The sequence below is a fragment of the Pseudopodoces humilis genome, chromosome 23, assembly GCF_049639895.1.
Source record: "Pseudopodoces humilis isolate 2021_Gansu_Grassland_sample_001 chromosome 23, ASM4963989v1, whole genome shotgun sequence".
Taxonomy (NCBI): Eukaryota; Metazoa; Chordata; class Aves; order Passeriformes; family Paridae; genus Pseudopodoces; species Pseudopodoces humilis.
Genome location: NC_142222.1, coordinates 5,132,499 through 5,152,639, shown reverse-complemented (window position 1 = coordinate 5,152,639; position 20,141 = coordinate 5,132,499). Strand labels below are relative to the sequence as shown.

The following is a 20,141-nucleotide window of genomic DNA, read 5'->3' as shown; positions in this document are numbered from 1 at the left end:
TGGGAGGCAGGGAGGAGCACAGCACCCTCACAGCCAGGGACAGCTGTGCTCTAACATTGTTTATGCCAGTGCCACCACAGGGAGACCACACAGTTGAAAAAGCACATTCCTTTCTGGGAAAAAACACACAGAACTGAGCAGAGCTGGAGCAGAATTCTACATACATTGACAGATATTACTCTGAGATTTAAGAGATCTTGGAGAATGATCTAAAAGTGGTAAATACTGCTGTTTCTTACAGATATAATTCTTAATTTGTGCATGCCCACACACACATGCTTCCCCTGTGGCACCAGTAGAACTTAAGCTCTTCCCTGCTGTCGACCTCTGTGGTAATTCAGCCAGTGAACTGCCCTGAATAAAATGAAACTTTTTGTTTCACAAGTCTATTTTTAACCCAGAACAGCTCGTTGGCCCAATTCAGTGTGTAGTCCCATGAAAAGCAGCTGTGCTGGCACAGCTGTGGGGTGGGAATATGTGGTTGGCAGGGAGGATAAGGACAGAAGCTGCTGGCACAGCCCTGAAGGAAAACAGAGTGAGCTGCAGCCTTTAATATATAGAATCACAGAATATCCTGACCTGGGAAGGACCCACAAGGATCATCCATTCCAACTCCTGGCCGTGCACAGACACCCCAACAATCCCACCCTGTACATCCCTGAGTTCCTGGAGCTCTGGCAGCCTTGGGGCTGTGCCCATTCCCTGGTGAGCCTGGGAAGTGCCCCAGCACTCTTTTGGGAAGAACCTTTTCCTAATATCCAACTTAACCCTCCCGTGGCACAGTTCCAGCTATGGTCCTGTCACCCTCAGGTCCTGTCCCTGGTCACAGAGCAGAGGTTGTTGCTGCCCCTCTGGAGGATGTTGAAGACCACAATAAGGTCTGACCTCAGTCTCCTCCAGGCTGAACAAACCAAGTGACTTCAGTCCATTCTCACAAGGCTTTCTCTCCAGACCCTTTCCCATCTTTGTAGGCTCCTCAGGCAGGGAATGGTGTGGCAGCAGGGCCAGGGAAGGGATTGTCCCCCCGTGCTGGCCACTGGTAAGACCACATTCGAGTGGTATGTCCAGTTCAAACCCCCTCAGGAAGGACTTCGAAGGGCTGGAGCATGACCAGAGAAGGGGACAAAGCTGGGGAAGGATCTGGAGCACCAGGAGAGGCTGAGGGAGCCAGGAGGGCTGAGCCGGGAGAAGGGGGGATCTTCTGGCTCTCCAGAGCTGCTGGAAAGGAACTGGACCCAGGTGGGGGTCGGGCTCTGCTCCCAGAGAACAAGGGACAGGACAAGGGGAAACGGCCTCAAGCTGTGTCAGGGGAGGTTTAGGCTGGACACCAGGAGGAATTTCTTCCCAGAAAAGGTCATTGGACATTAGAACGGACTACCCTGAGATGCGGCGGAGTCACCGTGCTCGGAGGTGTTCAAGAAACGACCGGACGCGGCACTGTGACCTGGTTAACAAGGTGTTTCGGTCACGGGTGGGACAGGATGATCCCAGCGGTGTTTCCTAGCGGTGTTTCCCAGCCCGATCCGCGCTGGGGCTCCGCCGCTGTTCCCGCCTCCCCTCACAGCCCGCCCTCGCACCCACCCCCCGCCCCGCCCGCGCGGGGAGATGACGTCACGCCTCCCAGCGTGCGGTCACGTCCGGTAGGTGAGGTCGGGGCCGGGGCCGCCATTTTGAGCGGCTCCGCGGGCGGCGGCGGCGGCGGCGGCCGCGGGCGGGGGAGGAGCGCGGCCTCCATGGCCGGGCAGTTCGACTCCGAGGACCGGGCGAGCTGGTACTGGGGGCGGCGGAGCCGCGCCGAGGCCGTATCGCTGCTGCAGGGGCAGCGCCACGGCACCTTCCTGGTGCGCGACTCGGGCACCATCCCCGGCGACTTCGTGCTGTCGGTGTCCGAGAGCTCCCGCGTCTCGCACTACATCGTCAACAGCCTGGGGCCGGCGGGAGCCCGGCGGGCCGGCGGCGAGGGCCCCGGGGCCCCGGGTGAGTGACCCCCAGGGCTGGCGGTGCCCGCAGCCCCGGGCAGGGCAGCCGGGGCGGCTCCGCTGGGCGCCCGGGCGGTGTTTGCAGGCGTGGAGCGCTTTGTGGTGGAATTAAGCCGTGTTCCGGAGCTGGGGCCGCTGCCCGAGCAGAGCCGTCTGTCCGCACCTGCTGTCCTGTGCCACATGAAATTCAGCGTGCTGGAGTTGGGCATCCTGCAGCTCCAGCCTCGCACCTCTTTGTTTTCCTAATCCCCTTAGCGATAATTCATAGATTTCCCCTGTCATCTCAGCCGCGAGATGGTTCTGTGGAAGTGTCATCCCCAAAGTCTGACTTCTGACAAGGCAGTTTTGCCTTGTCAGGGAGGCTGAGTTCCAGTGGTGGGAACTCTTCGGGATGTAAAGGCAATGGTTTCTTTAAATCAGATGTGAAGTTCAGTTTCTTTCTCCTTGAAAGGAGAAGTTTGATATTATTTCTCATCAACTGAACATGTAATAATGAAAACAACACGTTTAAGTGTAACACTTCGAGAGCAGAAGGTGCTGATTGTACCAGAGGGAGAAGCTCTGTGAGAAGCAGCATTTTTGCCATTTAGTCCAACTAAACCCCATTAGTGCAGAGCCCTTGGATGTGTCAGAATGTGCAGCCCAAAGGCAGTGGTACCCCTCCTGTGGGAATTAGTGAAGTTGGTGATGGAACTGCTCAAGTTTGGATGTTAGTCGTTGCAAAATTATGTGGATGTGTGATTGGCATCTCAGCAAGGAGCCACTAGATAATTCTTAATTATAGTAAACTTGTATAATAAGAGATTTGGTGAGCTTATTTGGCAGAAAATAGAGACACTCTGGTGTATGTCTATGGGTGGAATAAGAGACCAGTATTAGAAAGATGTAACAAGACTTGTTTTATTTTTCAGTCTCTGCACTGAGTGGTTGACTAAGGAGATAATCTGAGAGAAACCAAAATTAGTGCCAGTAGGTTTGCCCTGTCATACAGGGGAAGCATTTCAGATTGGAAAAATGAGGAAAGTCTAAACTCATCCTGTTTATCCCAGGAACCTCCTAGAGCTGCACAGTGCACTCAAGTTACAGAGCTCCACAGGTATAAGTTAAAGGTGGCTGAATTCAGCTGGAAGTGGAAGTTATTGCTGCTTTGGGGGGTCAGAATGTGGTGGGTTCCCTGTTGTTTCATGTGTGTGCAGAGGTTTGGTACTGAAACTGCTGACAAGGCTGGTGGTGTGTAGAGCAGAGTCAGTCACCAGGAGGGTTTGTTGTGAATCCAACCTAATTGGATTTTAAAGAGAGTAAAAAACACTGGGTCGTGAGTGTCTGTCACTTCTGGACAGTTATTTTTGGGGAATAACTTATCTCTGGAAAAACAGTGCCATCACTTCAGTACACCCATCCTGACTTTTTTCTTGTGTTGCATCCTAAGCTCAGTAACATTTTGTGGTATTCTGTGGGCTGGCTTTGGTTAAAATCATGAAGTACCTTGTAATTCTCTTCTGTTTTAAAAGAGTAGTTGTGTAAGCTGGTGGCACAGTAGGCTTAATATATCTGAAAAAGTATAATTATGTTTTGGTTGATCTCCTTTTTATTTGTCCCCTGGATGTTCTGGGGAGGGGTGATGCATCATTCCTGCACTACAGACGCTCCCACGCTGATTTTACTAATTTTAATTAAATCATGCCTCCATGCTGATACTGCTGTCTTCACACTCCAACCAAAGAAGGTGCTGGGGAGGTGTATATTAAATCATACTTCAAGTGTAATTAAGGTGCTCTTTCTGAAAAAAGTAAGTGGGAGGTTCTGCAGTGGAAGGGAGGTGAAAACATTAGTAGAAGATTGAAGATGGTTTTGTGTTTGGGTAGGGAAGCTATTGCAGTAAAAAGAATTAAATGTTTACAAATTGTCCTCTTTATTTATTGTGGCCAAGCTAAAACATTTGGAAAAACAAAATCACTATATTTTAGCATGGTGCAATTTTTTTAATAATTTATTGTTTGGCAAATGCACAGGTCTCTCTGAGAAATTTGAATAGTCCAGGTTGGGCTCTTGGATTAGTTTTTGTTTGGCTCAGTGTCTGTGAAATTCCTGGCTGCTCTCAGAGATAGGGAAGCCTCAGCACAGAAGGAATGAGATGAGGCACTTTGGCTTCCCTAAGAATCACAATATTACAGAACATGATGCTTTCTTTGATTTCTAAAGTATAAAGTAAATTGACCTTTTGACTGATGCTGCACCTTCTAATTTCTCACAGGTGATTTTTCAGCAAAACAGAAAAAAAGAATTGAACAGAATTTTTTATGTCTTCCTGAAATGTTTTAAGGATGTTAAAAATATAGTATAAATCACTGAATTATGGGAAAAAACCACATTCTGTTTCCAATGGAAATGGATCATTTGTGATGAAGTATCACAGTTATGGCTAAAGAAATCCCAAACAAGACAAAGTGCTCCATGCAGGCATTAGCATGGTGATGGACAGCAGAGGATATATTAAATATATCATGTGTTTGCAACTTGATGTGGTGGCTTGGGGTAGAAATGTGTGATATGCACTAAAAAATGCCTGAAATACCTAAAGATGGAAATGCTCTCTGTTGAGAGTACAGCATTATAAAGACAGAAGCCTTATAAAATGTTATTAAATTTGTCTGTCTGAAGTAGGCAAATATGACAGATAAAATGCAGAAATTGATGTTTTCACCATTTCTGAGTTTTAATATGATTCTAAATTTAATGCTTCTAAATTGCTTCCATTGTGACTGAACTTCCTGGAATCATAGAATCCTTACAGAATGATACCCACACTCAGCTCTGCATGAAGTGGCTTTAGGGATGTGTGAACAAAGTGGTTTAACTCTGATGCTTGGGTTTTTGGGCTTTTTTTTCATTTTTATATTGAGATCAAGATATATTTAAATGCAAACTAATAGAAAATGCCTTAGACATCTACTCTTATCCTCTGATAATCTGCAGAAATGAGTCTGTAACTCCTGAGTGAATGTTTTCCTGGTGTGCTCAGAGCTCTTCCGCTCAATAGAGTTTTATTTTTTTATAGGGTGTTCATGGGATTTTATTTGTTCTGCTCAGCATGAGTAGGAAGGTACTTGAGAACACGGAAAAAAGGTGTCCCTGTGAGGGTGGAGAAGCACAAGGGCTGGAATGTGGTGCCTTCAGAGCCCAGTTCCCATATGCTCCAGGAGGAAGTGGTTTACATCACTGGGGTATTACATCACAGGTGCCCTGTGTGATAAGAACAGCTTTTCTGGCCCTAAACACACTCTGAATTGGGAAAGGGAACTACCCTTACAGAATAAAACTAGATGCAGAAATAAAGACCTGTATTTCTGTGAAGGAAAAGCTTCCCAAAGCTTGGGAATAAAGAGAAAACTCCCTATTGACATTAATTGGAGTGAAGAGAGAAATGCAGACCCTCTGAGATGTCTGAGAAAGTGAGAAGTTGCTCTGTGGTTTCACCACCTGCCCAGTCAGTAGAATTAGGTGGTTTATAGCCCTAATTCCCCAGTATCTGTAGAATATTTAGAACGTATACAAGCTCTTTCCCAGACTGACACAAAGGCAGCACAGGGTCAGAGGGTTGTGCATCATAAACAGAGAACTGATATGAGCCAGGTTCAAAACTTTTTTCAATTGTGGGACCCTTTGGATTTTAACTCTTCCCTCACCTTTGAAGGGAAGAGGATTCTCAGCCCTTTGTGCTTATTCAAAAGGTTAATCTTGCTCAGCTGAGCAGTGCTGGTGGTGGAGGTACTCCCTGAGCTCTTCTTCTTCAGCTGTGCCAGGCTGCAGAAAGAGAATTTCCAGTATTTAAGTGTCCCAACTTTCACAGGAAGTGACTAAAGTTCCTTCAGGAACTGGACTCACCTTTCCATGCTTGTGCTTTTCCTGGGAGCCCCCAGAAAATGTGCACACCGTGCTGCTCAGACTTGTGCCTTCAAGAGAAATCCCAGGATCGTGAAGGAAAACTGCTCTTAATCCCAAAAAAACCCACTCACCTTGTTGCTGTAACTTTTTGTTGTGCTAGATCCTGCCTATATTATTCCATTGGCCTGCAGGTATGAGCAGTGTTGCACTCAGACAAGAGAATGAAGAATTCTTCTAAGCCTGAAATCTGTTAATCTTCATTATACCAGGGAGCAACAGAACATGGGATTCTGTAGGGAGTGGAATACTTTCCCCACTGCATGCGAGCATCACTTAGTTCATTGAAGCTGAACAAGAGTATCCACAAAAGACTTAAACTAATGGAAAGTTTCCCACTTGCTTGGGAAGGTGGAGTTGTATTTTATTTCCAATCTGCATTTTACCAACTGTTTGTGTGTTGTCCTTTTTATGACTGTTTTAGCTAAATTTTAGGAGTCTTCTAGTTAAGTTCTCGACAATTATGAGGTCGTTGCCTTCAATTAATTAATTAATTGATGATTAATTTAGATTAAGTTTTTAGATTTCTTGTTCTAGATCTTCTCAGATTTCTGTAGCTGCCTTGCATTCTTTTTTTAAAAGAAAAGCATCAGAAGTGCACGTGGTTTTCTGGCAGTGAGGTCTTTGTGAGAGTAACATCTTTCCTTTCTGATGCTTTTCTCTCTGTCCCTTCAAGGACCATTGATCTTTCTGATCCCAGAATTTGGAGGGTCTGTGTCCTCTGGCTGTTCTTCAGCTGTGAACAACTCTCTGTGTTCAGCTGATTTTCCGGGATACAGTACAGTGATTTCTGTTATTCCTTTCTGTACATAATGTTCCAAAGGACTTTTCTTCTTAAAGTCCAACTTGTATTCAGGTACACTTGGCAGGTCCCTCAGGCTGTTGTGCATTAATTCAAGAGGGTGAACCTGTTCCAAAGGAAAAAAAAAATACACTCCAAAATGCCTTGTTCATCCTGGTGAAGACTGAAGATTGACCAGGCTGATGAATGTTACTGATGAACTGTTCATTCCCTGTGACCTGTGAAGATTTTCCTGTGAATCTCTACATTGCTGAGAAAGAGCTCAGCCCCCTGGCTGAGTCAGCTTGTAGCAGGTTTCACTGAGGTAAATTGGTGTTTTAGATTCTCTATTTCTGTCATGTGAAATAAGTTCCATGTCAGTGAACTTCCCTGAGATTCAGTCTTCTCCATATGGCTGCAAAGAGCTTTGCTCCCCTGCTCTTAAAGTTCCCATGACTTTTTCTTTTTACCCAAACGTCAAGCCTCGATCCTTAAAGGTTCACAGCTAAAATAGTGATAGATATTTGCACATGTTTCTGTCACCAGGCTGGTCTGAAACCTGATGTTTTTCCCACTTGGTTTGCCACTTGTAACTCTGGTGGAAGTGCAGCATTCCCAGATCCTGTTTTACACCAAGCTGTTCTGAAGTGGTGTAGGCATGCTGCCTGTCCAGCCAGAATTCATCTCCTGTGAGCCCACAGAGCTGACAGTGCCACTGGGATGAAATTCCAGGGCTCTGGCCAAGTCTAGAGCTGTAAGTTACATCTCAGCAACAAAAGTTGAGGGGTTTTTGCATCCCCTCAGCACTACACTTGGGGAGAATATGATGGACTTATAATTCTCTTCCCATGCTGGGCTCGCCTTTCTCACTGATAATTACATTAATTTCCTCTATCTCTTGGTGATGCCAGTTTGCAGGGTTTTTTTGCAGTTTTTCGAGGCTATTGCTTTTGGGTCTTGGCTCAATGTGTTTGTATTCATTTCTTTTGAGAGCATTTCAGGGTTATTAAAGCATGCAAACGTGCATTTTCCAATTACTTAGTTCTGCTCCTTCAAATTTCCTTTAACCAGCTCCACTAATGCTCCTGTTCCTTCAGGATACTTCACAACTCATTTCTTGGGTGTTTGTCTGTGTTGATCTTACTGAATCTGCCCTTTTCTCTGTTAGAACCCCTTTTTGCTCTCCTGAAAGAACTTGTTGTAACATTAGCTTTCCATGCTGACAGTGCTACTTTGCAGGGAGTTTTGGATCAGTGACAGCTTGAAGGATTCTGCTAGCTTTGTACTCCAGAGCTAAGGCTTGGGACTGTTAGATATTTCCTGCAGAGAAAACAGACTTGCAAAGTAAGCATCTCTTTCTTGTTAGAAGAGTTACTCATTAAAGAATAAATCTTTTCATCTGTGCTGCCTTCCTCAGTTCTTCCCATAACTGATTGCATGGGGCATGGTGGAAATAGAACATCACGTGTGTGTTTTTCCCCAGCTGAGTCTAAAGAACATAAAATGGAAAAAAAAAGCAGCATAGCACACAGGTTGGAAATGGAAATTCTGCACTTTGATGCTTGTAATGGCTTGGATGTGAATATCATCTGTATTCCAGTGTATTTGAGGTTTGGATTTATAGCTTAGGCTCCATCTGACAAATGTGGCAAAGAAGCTACAGGATGAGATTAAACAGCTGAGTCATACCTGTTATGAAAATATACGTTGTTGCTCTTTATTGCATAGAGATAATTTTCTTTACTGGTACCTTTTATCAAAATGAAAAATAATTTTATTTGCTGATTGACATCACTTATTTGCTGCCATGCAAAGCAGTTTTCTGTAGTGTCCATGCATTTAACCCAAGATGTTACAACAGGTAAATAACCATTATTGCAGTGTTGTTCTTTGGAAATAGATCTGAACAGCAGAAGAGAGTTTAAAAAAAAAAAATTCCTTGAAATAGCACCAAAATTTAGTTCCTATATTTAGAGTATAAAACAGGAGAATTGTATAGGCTCCTGAGAAACCCTGATGTACTGAACATTTTCATCTGTTGGGTCCATATAACATTGAAAGAAACAAAGGTATTTTTATCCTAATTCGGGAAGTTTGGCGGTGCCAAAGAATTTCTTTTCCTTCCTTGACAAAATCTTTTAAAAAAACCTGTACTCATGATCATGATAGTGCTGCCTTTGATTGAAAATGCTCAGAAAAGCTGAGTATGATGTCAAGGTGATCAAATTTGGTGTTGAAATCCTTCTGTTTAAATGTGTTTGTCTTCTCAAACATTTGATTTATAGTTTTAATGCTCTCTTTGACATGTTGCCTTTTCTTTTCAGGGTCGAATCCCACCAGATTTCGAATAGGTGATCAAGAGTTTGATTCTTTGCCATCTTTACTGGAATTCTACAAAATACACTATTTGGACACTACAACCTTGATAGAACCCGTTTCGCGCTCGAGGCAGAATAGCGGGGTTATCCTCAGGCAGGAGGAGGCCGAGTATGTGCGAGCGCTCTTTGACTTTAATGGCAATGATGAGGAAGACCTCCCCTTTAAGAAAGGAGACATACTGAGAATCCGGGATAAACCTGAAGAGCAGTGGTGGAACGCAGAAGACAGCGAAGGGAAGAGGGGAATGATACCCGTTCCTTACGTCGAGAAGTATAGACCTTCCTCTGCTTCAGTCCCCACTCTGATTGGAGGTAACCAGGATAGTTCCCACCCACAACCACTGGGTGGGCCGGAGCCAGGGCCCTATGCCCAGCCCAGCATCAACACTCCGCTCCCTAACCTTCAGAATGGCCCTATTTATGCCCGGGTTATCCAGAAGCGAGTCCCTAATGCCTACGACAAGACAGCCTTGGCTTTGGAGGTACATAATGGGCAAAACTTAGAAGGAAGAGATCTGTTCAAGGGATTTCCCTTTCGCTCATGTGGTAGTTTTGGAGGAATGAGAAAGGGAAAAGCTTTGTAATACTGGTTTTACGTCATGATTAATAAGTTATGGATAAAATGAGTGACTCGAGTCACTTGGCAATTAGATTATTGTTGATTATTATTAGGTTACTGAACCAGTATTGTGTCTGTTGTCAACCATCACTAACATAAGTGTTTCCCCATCCACGTTTTCATTTCTGAAATGTTTATTTGGGGGGGAGGGAGAGGGAGCAGCTCATAAATTGTGTGTCTGAACCTGTGTTTGCTGTTGTGTGCCTCACCACAACCTGTACTAGGTGTGCTGGGTTGGTTTGTGTTGTGTTGGGTATTTTTTTTCTCCCCAATGTGTCAGCAGTTTTAAAGCAATCAGTGGAAACATTGATACACTTTGAAATTACCTGGACTGAGATAATGATCACACATAGAATTTAATTGTAACATCACCTCAAGCAGGCTACTTTGGGTTTAAGTTTGAGGCAGGAGCATTTAACAATTTACACCACAGTTTGTTTAGGTTTGGTATAAAGCAGTGATTAATGGCGTAGGGTTTGTAGTAAAGCACTGAGTTTTACCCAGGTTGATTCACTTCCTGACAGGAACAAGTAATTCCACAGGCCCTTTTTGATTTGTCTTTTTTCCTCTTAAAAAGGTGACTGGAGTGCTCTATCTCTCCACATCAGATAGTTCTCCCCCAAGTTGCATTTGAGGAAATTGAGACTAAGGTATTCCCTGTGGCAGACCTTTGCCTTAGGATATGTAAATTGTATCCTTTAATCTAGGCTTTCTTTGAGCTAGAGGCTGTGGAATTTCCTGATACCTAATTGACTTCCTGTTTATATAACATTTTAAGTACTTGGGAAAAAACAGTTTCTGTGCTGAGTCAGAGCATCTCCTCTCCACTCTCAAATACTTTGTGTAATTGTGCATAGCACAAAAGGCACTTCAGGACTTCAGTGATCTGGCAGCTGTGGGTGTGTGTCTGGTACAGAACTGGGAGATGCAGTTCATGCTGCAGATGGGTAATTGATGTACAGCCTGGCAGATGTGAAATCTTTCCTATGTAGGTAGTAAATATACTCTGAGTTGCTACTCATTCTGTTATAGGTCTGAATATTTTTGGGTTGAGTAGCAGGTATAGAAATTTATGTAAACTCAACAGATTTTAGAGAAATGTGAGGATTTTTGCCCTTTGAACTCCCATAAATACTAAAATGCTGTCTCTTTCCCTCTTTTTCTCACCCTTTCCACCCACTTCCTAGAGTTTGGGAATATTCCTGAATGCAGGCTGTTGTAATTACCAGATGTTAGATTGGTTTTGTGCCTCTGGAGACTGTTGTGGTATATTTAGCAAAACCTTTTGGTTTTCTTTCTGAATTTTGCATTCTCTCAAGCCTTAACTTCACACTTGGTTCCACTAAAAAACCCCACACTGCTGCCCAGTGCAGGATTTGGGAGCATGGAGTGAAATAGGGAGAGTGAGGAAATGCTGCTAATCCAGGCCATAAGCAACTTAGAGTGAAAGGAAATGCTTTCCACGCTGAAGAACAGCTTGTGAGTGCCAGGGCTGATCTTAGGTTAGTTCAATCCTCTTCACCAAAACTCACATGATCTGGCAAGAGTGCAGTGCTGTAGGAAGAGCAGTTTTGTGGGTAACACCTCTCTTTTCTGAGCTACCTTACACCTCTAGTGTCTTTTACTAATTTATGGGAAGGCTGAATAGCTGAAGTGTTTGGGAGGGGCAGCTGATAAATGTCAGCTCAGCTTGGCTGTGTGACCACAGGAGATTTCTGATGTCTATAAATGGCCTTTGTGGACCTCTTAAAACTACTTAAATATTTATCAGTTGACACCTTGGCCCTCTTGGTTATGGTGTTATATTCCTGTCTTGCTCTCCATTTAAGTAATGCAACAGCAGTAGTTTATTCTGTATGTAATATTGCAAACATTTAGTTTTAAAAAGTGAGCCATTTATCACTGCTTCTAGTGGCCTTCAAAGCTTTGCAGCTTTTATCACTTCCAATCACAATGTTACTGAGTTGCTTTCGATGTCTGTACAGGGAAAAAAGCAATATGCACTTCATTTTCTCCCAAGTTTTTCTCCATCCTGTCTTTCAAAGTGCTGTTTCTTGTCTCTTTTTTTCCACGTTCCCTTTGACTTCATGGTGTTCCTTCTCTGTTTATTTAGAGATCTCTTTCTTAGATAATTTAGTAGAGAGCATTATGTAAATCTTATCAGACCATTTTTGCCCAGACCTCTTTATAAATACAGCAAGCGGGATTCTTTCCAAATGAAAACCCTTATCCTTAAATCTGGCAATATTCATGGGAGGGGGTGGATCCCACTGTTTCTCTTAGAAAAATAGATTCTTAACATCAAACAGTTTTTTCCCAAACTGCAAACAGAATATCTGTGCTGTTCTGTTATTTTAAGCCTGACATGCTTTTGAAGAGTTCAAGGAAGGAGGATCAGAGCAGGTGATGTTCTAATAAAGTCTGTGCTCTATTATGGAAAAAAGATTCAGGAGGAGAAGTTAACAATTATTTTGCATGTAACTGGACCTATGCAAGGAGTTTTCAGTCTATTTTAAGAGAAAATAGAGGAGAAAAAGGGAAGATCTGTGTGGTGAATGACTCTGAGATCGATCGACTTATTTTTTTTCTTTGTAACAGTAGCAGAACTCTGCCACCTTGACCTCACCAAAGAGGAATACTTGGAATAAAACCACAGCATACAGAAGTCTTCACTTGAACCTTCAGTTTTGCTTTGAAGCATATGGGGTATATTTAGCTTTAAAACTTCTGATGAAGACTGAGACAAAGCTGGCTTTCTAGCAGGGTACAGTGTTGTTCCTGAGGTGCTGTGTTTGGTGGGATGATGCACTATGGACTGATGTTGCCATAAATCAATGCTAAAAGTAACAACATCCATTCCTGGCCTAAAGGTTTTAAAACATCAGCACTTGTAATAAAAAGTAATTTTTGGAAAAGGTTCTCTGTATTGTCTTCAGGAGAGTGGTTGAACTATTTACTAGGCAGAGGTTTAAAGCAGATCTAGAAAGATCTTTCATTTAGTCAGGATCTAATGAAGCCATTTTGTTAAGGCAGCATTTGTGAAATGGTCCATGCTTGCTTAAAGTTAGTCCTACTTTGACAGATGTAAATATATATATATATAAAAGCATGAATGAAGGTTTATATATATAAATTAAATTGGAATGAAAAATTGTATCAGTGTGTCTGCTAAATGAAATTACTGTACTAGCAAAAAAGGAATATTTAATCTCAGAGGTCTCCCCTCATTTAACAATTCTGGAAAGGCAGCTTTCAAGTGTAGCTCCATATAGTAAGGGGAATAATTGAGTGTCCCTTGGCTGCAGTGACCCTGGAAACCAAAAACCAGCTACAGGATGCTCTGGGAGCAAGGGAGTTTCACAAGCATCCCATACTGTAATTCAGTGTCATTGCTCTGTTGAACCCACCTTTTGCAGGCGAGTTTATTTCAAGGCATCCAAGATAAACACTAGTGAACGCTAATTAGGGTGTGATAGCAGAGCAGAGGCCAACAGGCTTAAGACAGCAAACTTCAGTGAAAGTTGTGTTTTTCCCTTCCCTGTGGGTTGGAGGTTAAACACTGTTCTGGTGAAGGCTGATCTGTAGATTCTATCCAGGTCTGAAACAGTTTAAAGGTATCTGGGACATTGTTCTGGTAATGGCTGTGATTAGGAAATCAGATTTTCCACTTCTGGTATTGTCACATTGAATCTTATCCTTGTTAAATTATAGCTGATGTATTGTTGTGGTCAGCAGAGTATTTTTGTTGGTACAACCCCCCAGAGGTTATTAGCAGTAGCAAAATTATACAAACTGCATGATTTAAATTCCTAAAGAGCTGAAGCTTGCATTCAGTGCTGGAGGAAGGCTTCCTTTTTGCCTGTAGCTAATACATAAGAGGATTTTCTTCAAAATATGATTCATTAAAACGTCTACACTAATGACTACAAAAGGCAAAAATAAAGCTACAGCAAGAGTCCCAATGGGCCTCTCATTACCAGATAAGTAATCATGAGAGGTATGGGAAGCTTAATTAAATGTCCATGAAAGGGGTTGAATTTATGAACTGTTAAAAGCTGTTCTGGCAAAAGATTGCAAGTGATTAAAACCTGTAAAGTTAATGGAGATTGGTAACATCTGAAATTGATTTCCTTGTTCTTTGTTGGCTGCCCGATAAGTACAAATAATGAGGTTGTGTTTTGGATGGATTTGGAACGCTGTGATGAGCATCTGTGTAAACTATAACTCTATATTCAGTGAATTTCTGGATGAATTGCAGCGAGGCCTTTGGCCACACCTTCAGAGCCTATTTACAGTATTAGTGAAAGAAAATAGAGTGTATCTATCCCAAAAGCATCCTCCATCTGTGATGTGGGAAGAATTCTAAAAGCCGTTGTACGTTACTGAAAAATCAGATTATTGATAAAATTCTACAGAGGGGTAGAAATGAATAGACAGCTTTTCAGTGGTGCATAAATTAACTCTCCAGTGTCTTTACAATGTAAATTGTGTTTCCTCGGGTTGTATAAGTGCCACTTCATTGAAGTGCCCTTAAATATGAAACAGAGCTCGGGACTGATCAGGCCCTGAGTTGTGTCCTGATTTGAACTACCTGCACAGCCCTGGGGAAGTGCCTGCTGTGCATTTTGTCCCTGTGTCACGGGGGGGATGATAGATGATGCCTTTGGAATTGGTGCTGGCAATATTAGGGTGGAGATTAGAATAGGAGGTTTGTCCCTGGGCAAGAGGGAGAGAGCATCAGTTGTCTTTACTATTCCCATGAGTGCTGGACTTGGCAGTGCTGAGTTAATGGTTGGACTTGATGACCCTAAAGATCTTTTCCAACCTAAACAATTTTGTGATTCAATGGGATTTATTTCTTTGAGAAATCCATGCTGAGAAAGACTGAAATGCCAGTGGCTTTGCCAATGTCTGACTGGATGCGCAGAGTAAGAACAGAGCAGTGTTATGGCACTTCTTCTTATACACTTGTTATAATTTGTGAAGAGAGAGAGATCCTCCACTTTCCAGAACTTGAAAAATGGAATTTCAAAACTAAAGAGCAGTTGAGCTTGCAGATTAGTGATCACTTGGTCCAGGTGCAAGCCTTCCTTGCTTTATGAGGCTCTGAATGGAGTCCCAGCAGTGTGCAGGCCTCTGTCAGCCCAGCAAGGCACATTTAGCAGGAGAGCACTTGATGGCAGGTCCCAAGAGCACTTGGAAAGATTGGTTTTGGATTGCTGGCTCTTCAGTTCAGGTAGTTCTCACCTGATCTAGGTACATTTCTTTATATACTTCCTTGGAATGAATGGCATTGGGGGCAGGCTGGTGTCTCAGACACCGTCAGGACGAAAGCTGCTTTTTATAGATGTGTATCTGGTGCACGTGGGTGACAGCACACCAAGGGAGGGGTGGCAGCTCATCCTGCCTGTGTTTCTGGGTTGTAACGTGTGTATTTCTTATCCCACAGGTCGGTGAGCTGGTAAAGGTCACAAAGATTAACATGAGTGGTCAGTGGGAAGGAGAATGTAATGGCAGACGCGGTCACTTTCCATTCACACACGTCCGTCTGCTGGATCAACAGAATCCTGACGAGGACTTCAGCTGAGTGTGGCTCAACAGTTGCTCTTACAGATGGGAACAGTCTCAACTTGTTTTTATTGCAGATGCCATCAAGACTAAGCTCGGACCGACGCTGCAAGCGGTATTGCTTGGATAAGCATTCTGATAACCTGCAAACCCCTGGGACTCAACACCACCATTCCTTAAGCAAGGGTCATGTAATTCAGGGTACGACAGTAGATAACTCGTGTTCAGTGGCAGAACTAGGCCATGATTATAGGTTGTAATGCCTGCTTATGTCCATGTGCATGGCAGCCTGGACCTTGCCAGCAGCAGCAGCAGCTGGAGAAAGCAGTGCTGTAGATGTTCAGAGAACATTTATAGCTCTCTCTGGGCCCATTGCTTATGTTGCTTCTTCCTCAGGCAATGAACTTCAACCGTAGACAATTCAATACCTTGATAGAAATTTCACAAATTTATCCTGGAGTTCTCTCCATGTTTTTTTCCATCCTGGATTCTCTGTCCTAGAAAGGCTCTGCAGTGCTCTGCACGGTCAGTTAGCTGTGCACAGCACAGACTGATGCAGGGCCCGCTGGGGACGACCTTATGATTTACAGATCCTTACCATTTTCATGGTAAATGACAGATCAAATCAACCTCAGAATTCTAGAAGCTTGTGGACACTAGATTGATTTCTTGAGTACTGTTGATGCTTCAAACATAGCAGCTGATTTTAATTTAAGATTTTTATTAACACACAGTATCTCCTTTTATCCACAAATACAAGGCTTATGGAAGTGTAAACCTCCATATCAGTGCTGAAAAATACGTGCATAGCACTTTAATATGTAGCTTTAAAGCAGTGTTTGATTCACTAAATATACTAAAATATTGACACTGCTTTCCAATAAAATTAATTTGTGTAGGGCTAGTTTAATTTTTCTAGAATTCTTCAATATTGTACAATACTGTTACAGTACAAATCAGTGTCAAGCACGGTGAACTGACAAACCAAATATTAGTTTTATTTTAAAGACACTCTGGGGACTCTTCTGGTTTAATTCCCATCTGTAAAATATTTGATAGTGAATTCATGAGGATTTTATTTTTAATAAACTAATGGAAAATAATTGTGTGCTTCTGGATTGATTCTCAAAAGGCATAATAGAGTAAATATGGCTTCCTAGCTTATGATGAAAATCAGTGCATTGAGTAGGCAGTATTATGCACTGCTCGATGGTTATTTTTTAGTCTGTTCTTCTAATTATCTGGTTTTCTCTAATATAAATCAGAATCGATTTAGTAAGTTTTGTAAACTGAAATTAAACACTGAAGTAACTCTCCCTTGCCTGTACCCTGGGTTATTTTTCAAGCACAGCACTCTGGTGACCAAACTAAATTTTGTAACTTTGACTACAGTATAATCCATGCAGAAGGGTTTTTCTAAATAGTATCAAACTGAAACTGTCGGGTTTGGTTGCTTCAACCCCGTGTGACCCCAATGGTTCATGGGTTGCACATGCTACAAAGGCCTTTGCTGCAAGGCACCTACTACAATACTGGTAACACTTTACCTCAGAACTCTGTAACATGCTGGAAGTTATAATATTTCTGTTCTATTTAAGTACTAGTTGTTTTACTTCAAAACTAATCCATCAGCAAGTCTGAGTAATGTTCAGGTTATGGGCAGTCATTAATTCCGTGGACTAATGTTAATCACACTTGTCCATCACCAGTCTCATGAGCACTACTGAGGATTATTATCAAAAACTGACAGCAGGGACAGTGGGGTAAGAATGGAAACAAGGAATTGCAGCTCTGTTCTACCTTGGATTGCTATTCTGGTTAGGGTGATGTGCCAGTGATTGTGGGAGCTCTTCTAGCTTAGTACAAAACTTACTTTGAGGGGAAAAAAGTTGAGAAACTAACTCTAGGTTCTGTAACTCATCAGGTTCTTTAAGGCTGATTTGTATTTTTCCTCTGATGTTACTGTAACTGTTTGGGGGGTTTTGTTCAATAGCTGCACTCTAAATAACAGACTTAATACTGAATTTTTCAGTTGCCCATATATGCTTATATTTTTCTTCGTGTATTGCAAAAGAAACATAATAAACAGTGTGTCCTTAGAGTGACACTGTTCTGAAGTATTTTTGCCAACTGCAGTTAATGAAAGCCCATATATTTGTACCTTTCCAATCAGGAATTAAGATACCAAAAGAACATTTTTCTGGAAGTTTTATTATGCAAACCTTGCCTTTTTAATATGAAATACATGAATTGAACTAACTAGCAAATACCCTGCAAACTTTGTAGAAGTGGTTTTGGTAAGACTGTATAAATTGTGAATACTTGTACACTTTGAAAGAGCAAAAATGAAGAAACTAGAGGAGTCTTAATAGGTGCTGTTACACTAGAATCCCAAGTTCTTGTCAAGCAGTTTTTTTAGCTGACTGATGCATTAATGCAACTCTTTTCCACTCCAGTTCTAAGCTGAAATGTGATTTTGTTTCATAGGTGATAGAAAGGAGTGTCTTTTGCATTTGGACAAAATAGACATTTCAACTTGTCAGGCTCTTCAAGGCAAATAGGTAGAACCTATGTTCATGAACATGTAGATGAAATCCTTTTGTGGCCTTTGTTTATCCTCTTCTATTTGTTCCCTCCCTTCTCCCTGATGCGTGCAAAAAAATCATTGCTCAGAATGTTGGTCACAATCTTTTGTCTCTTCCTTGGCTGTGGTTTTGGTCTCTTGTGCATAGGCAGGTGTTAGAACTAGAATAATCATTTCTAGAAATACACCATGAAAGCAGAATGCTCAATTACACTGTGTTCTTCTGGTGCATTTACACGTTATATCACACTAAAAAGTACAACTGGCTGCTATGGTTTTTTTAATATATATTTCATTTTGGTAAGCCCCAGCCTTTTTACTAATATATGACCTGATAAAATCTTGTTAATCTGTTTGAATTGTATTTGTTAATAATGCAAATATTTCTAATCATCTTTAAAACGCTTCCTTTTTGTTAATGGTTTTGGGGAAGGATTCTAACCAAACCTGTTTGAAGAAAAATATGAACATGTGCCATTGTATTATAACACTATCCACTTTCTTGACAGTTAAAGTCCTTTTTTATTTTTTTGTAGCATGTAATGTATATGTTCATAGTATGTGAAGTAAATAAAAGTATAGCCAAAACTTTGACTCAGAGTCATTCTCAGTCATTTCTTGGAGAACTTGCATTTAATAATTAAAAATAGAAGGGGTATGGCCATTTTTAATTTGCCATGTTAGTATGAAAATAATTAAACACAACACTATAGAAGTAAGACAAACCAAGATAATGAAGTTAACTTATCCAACAATAAAAATACGGCTTTTTTTTGAAAGAAGGTGACTCTCTCTAGGGGAAGTATATTCTCATTTAAAAAAAAACCAAAAAAACACCTGTGAGGAATGATTAAGATGAGCTCATGCTGTCAATTCTACCTGAACAAGTGTGTCAGAGAATAGTCTAGGGATTGTTTGGATGGGATGTTTGGGAAGATAAAAAGCTGTTTATATATTCTTAGAAATACCAGTGAAAATGAAGTTACACAAATGAATACCAGCAAGAATCTCCTGCAGGAGTCTACAAATGCTTCTGAAGAGCTGTTTTCATGTGTGGTGGTGTGAGAGCACTAATTCAGTGAAAGGCCAAGGTGTGCAGGTGCTGTCAAGGGCTGAAAGACAGAAAATCAGGACCAGAATTCCATGGGCAGCAACGTTTGTAACATCAATCTGCATTAAAGCTACTTTGGCCACACTTCTTAAAAGCTGCAAGGGGACAGTGGTCCTTAGGCCCCGAGGATAAGAGTCTTGATGTGTCTCCACACAATAAAGACTATTCTATGAGCTCCAGATGGAAAAAACTTTAATATTTCATAGGTCGAAGCCCCCAGCTTTTCTCCAGTGCTCACCCACAACAGGGGTGTAATTCAATGGTGCCTTTAATGAGATGAATTTCAGAGCTTCCTGCAGCCAAAAAGAAGAGGCTGTGCCTGCCCTTCCCCAGGGCCCTGCCAGCCATCCCCTCTTGCTTCACCTTGCCCTGGTGTTCGCAAAGCTCCCCTGAGATGATGGAGCACAGGGCTCATGCAGAAAACTTTTCATTTTCCATTCCCTCTCCTTTAAACTGTGGGTTTTGGCTGCAGCAGTGGTTGAATGAATTCATGTGAAAGTTCAGGGGGCAGAGGGCAAGCAAGGATTGCATCAGCAAATTGTGCTGTATTTCCTTGGATTAGGCTGTTTATTCCTCATGCTTTGCCAAATCTCTGACCAATTTCCAAATACCTGAATGCCATCTGTAATGAGTGCATTCAAAACAATTTAAAGTATTTAAACAATGATATTATTCAGCAAGAGTATCAAGAATGCACCTCACTTCTGGCAATTAAATGTTCTTCAAGTGTCCTGATTTTTTGGTATTACTGAGCTCTCTGCAATCCGACTGCCTGCTGAACACGAGGATCACAGAAAAATTCCTAAATTGATCCAAATCTAATTTATTGTGCACAGCTTCCCAAGTCTCTGCTGAAAAATAGACTTTTATGGCCAATAAAGTGCAGAAGTGATTTGCAAGTCCTAAAAATTTACAGAGAGATAGTATAGTGACTGTGCCCTACTGGGACCTTTTGAGTGCCTAACTTTGTATCATGTATTTACCAGCAATTCAGAAGTAAAGGTTTACGGTGATTCCCAATTTCAGCAAAATCAGCATTTTCTAATATTATTTCAAATAAATAAAAAGCAAAATTTTTTTCTAGACTTAACATCTAATTTTCACCTTAGTCAGTGATGTCCTTGTTTTTGTGTTTAAGAAATCCTGATTAGATGATCCTAATCTGTGAAAAAGAGGGCC

General features: G+C 42.0%; 1 protein-coding gene across 1 annotated transcript; it reads left to right on the top strand.

Moving 5' to 3' along the window:
- The first annotated feature begins 1,677 nt into the window (after window positions 1-1,677).
- CRK (CRK proto-oncogene, adaptor protein) lies at window positions 1,678-18,445 on the top strand. The gene is made up of 3 exons (XM_005525804.3): window positions 1,678-1,977; window positions 9,027-9,562; window positions 15,149-18,445. The coding sequence occupies exons 1-3, from the start codon at window positions 1,734-1,736 to the stop codon at window positions 15,284-15,286; spliced, it is 918 nt and encodes a 305-aa protein (XP_005525861.2). The 5' UTR covers window positions 1,678-1,733; the 3' UTR covers window positions 15,287-18,445.
- The last annotated feature ends 1,696 nt before the right edge of the window (window positions 18,446-20,141 follow it).

Excerpts from the sequence above, each read along its gene's own strand:
- CRK (XM_005525804.3), top strand. The coding sequence starts at position 1,734 with ATGGCCGGGCAGTTCGACTCCGAGGACCGGGCGAGCTGGTACTGGGGG. Across the intron at positions 1,978-9,026 it reads CGAGGGCCCCGGGGCCCCGG|GGTCGAATCCCACCAGATTT; the intron begins GTGAGTGACCCC and ends TTTTCTTTTCAG. Across the intron at positions 9,563-15,148 it reads AGACAGCCTTGGCTTTGGAG|GTCGGTGAGCTGGTAAAGGT; the intron begins GTACATAATGGG and ends CTTATCCCACAG.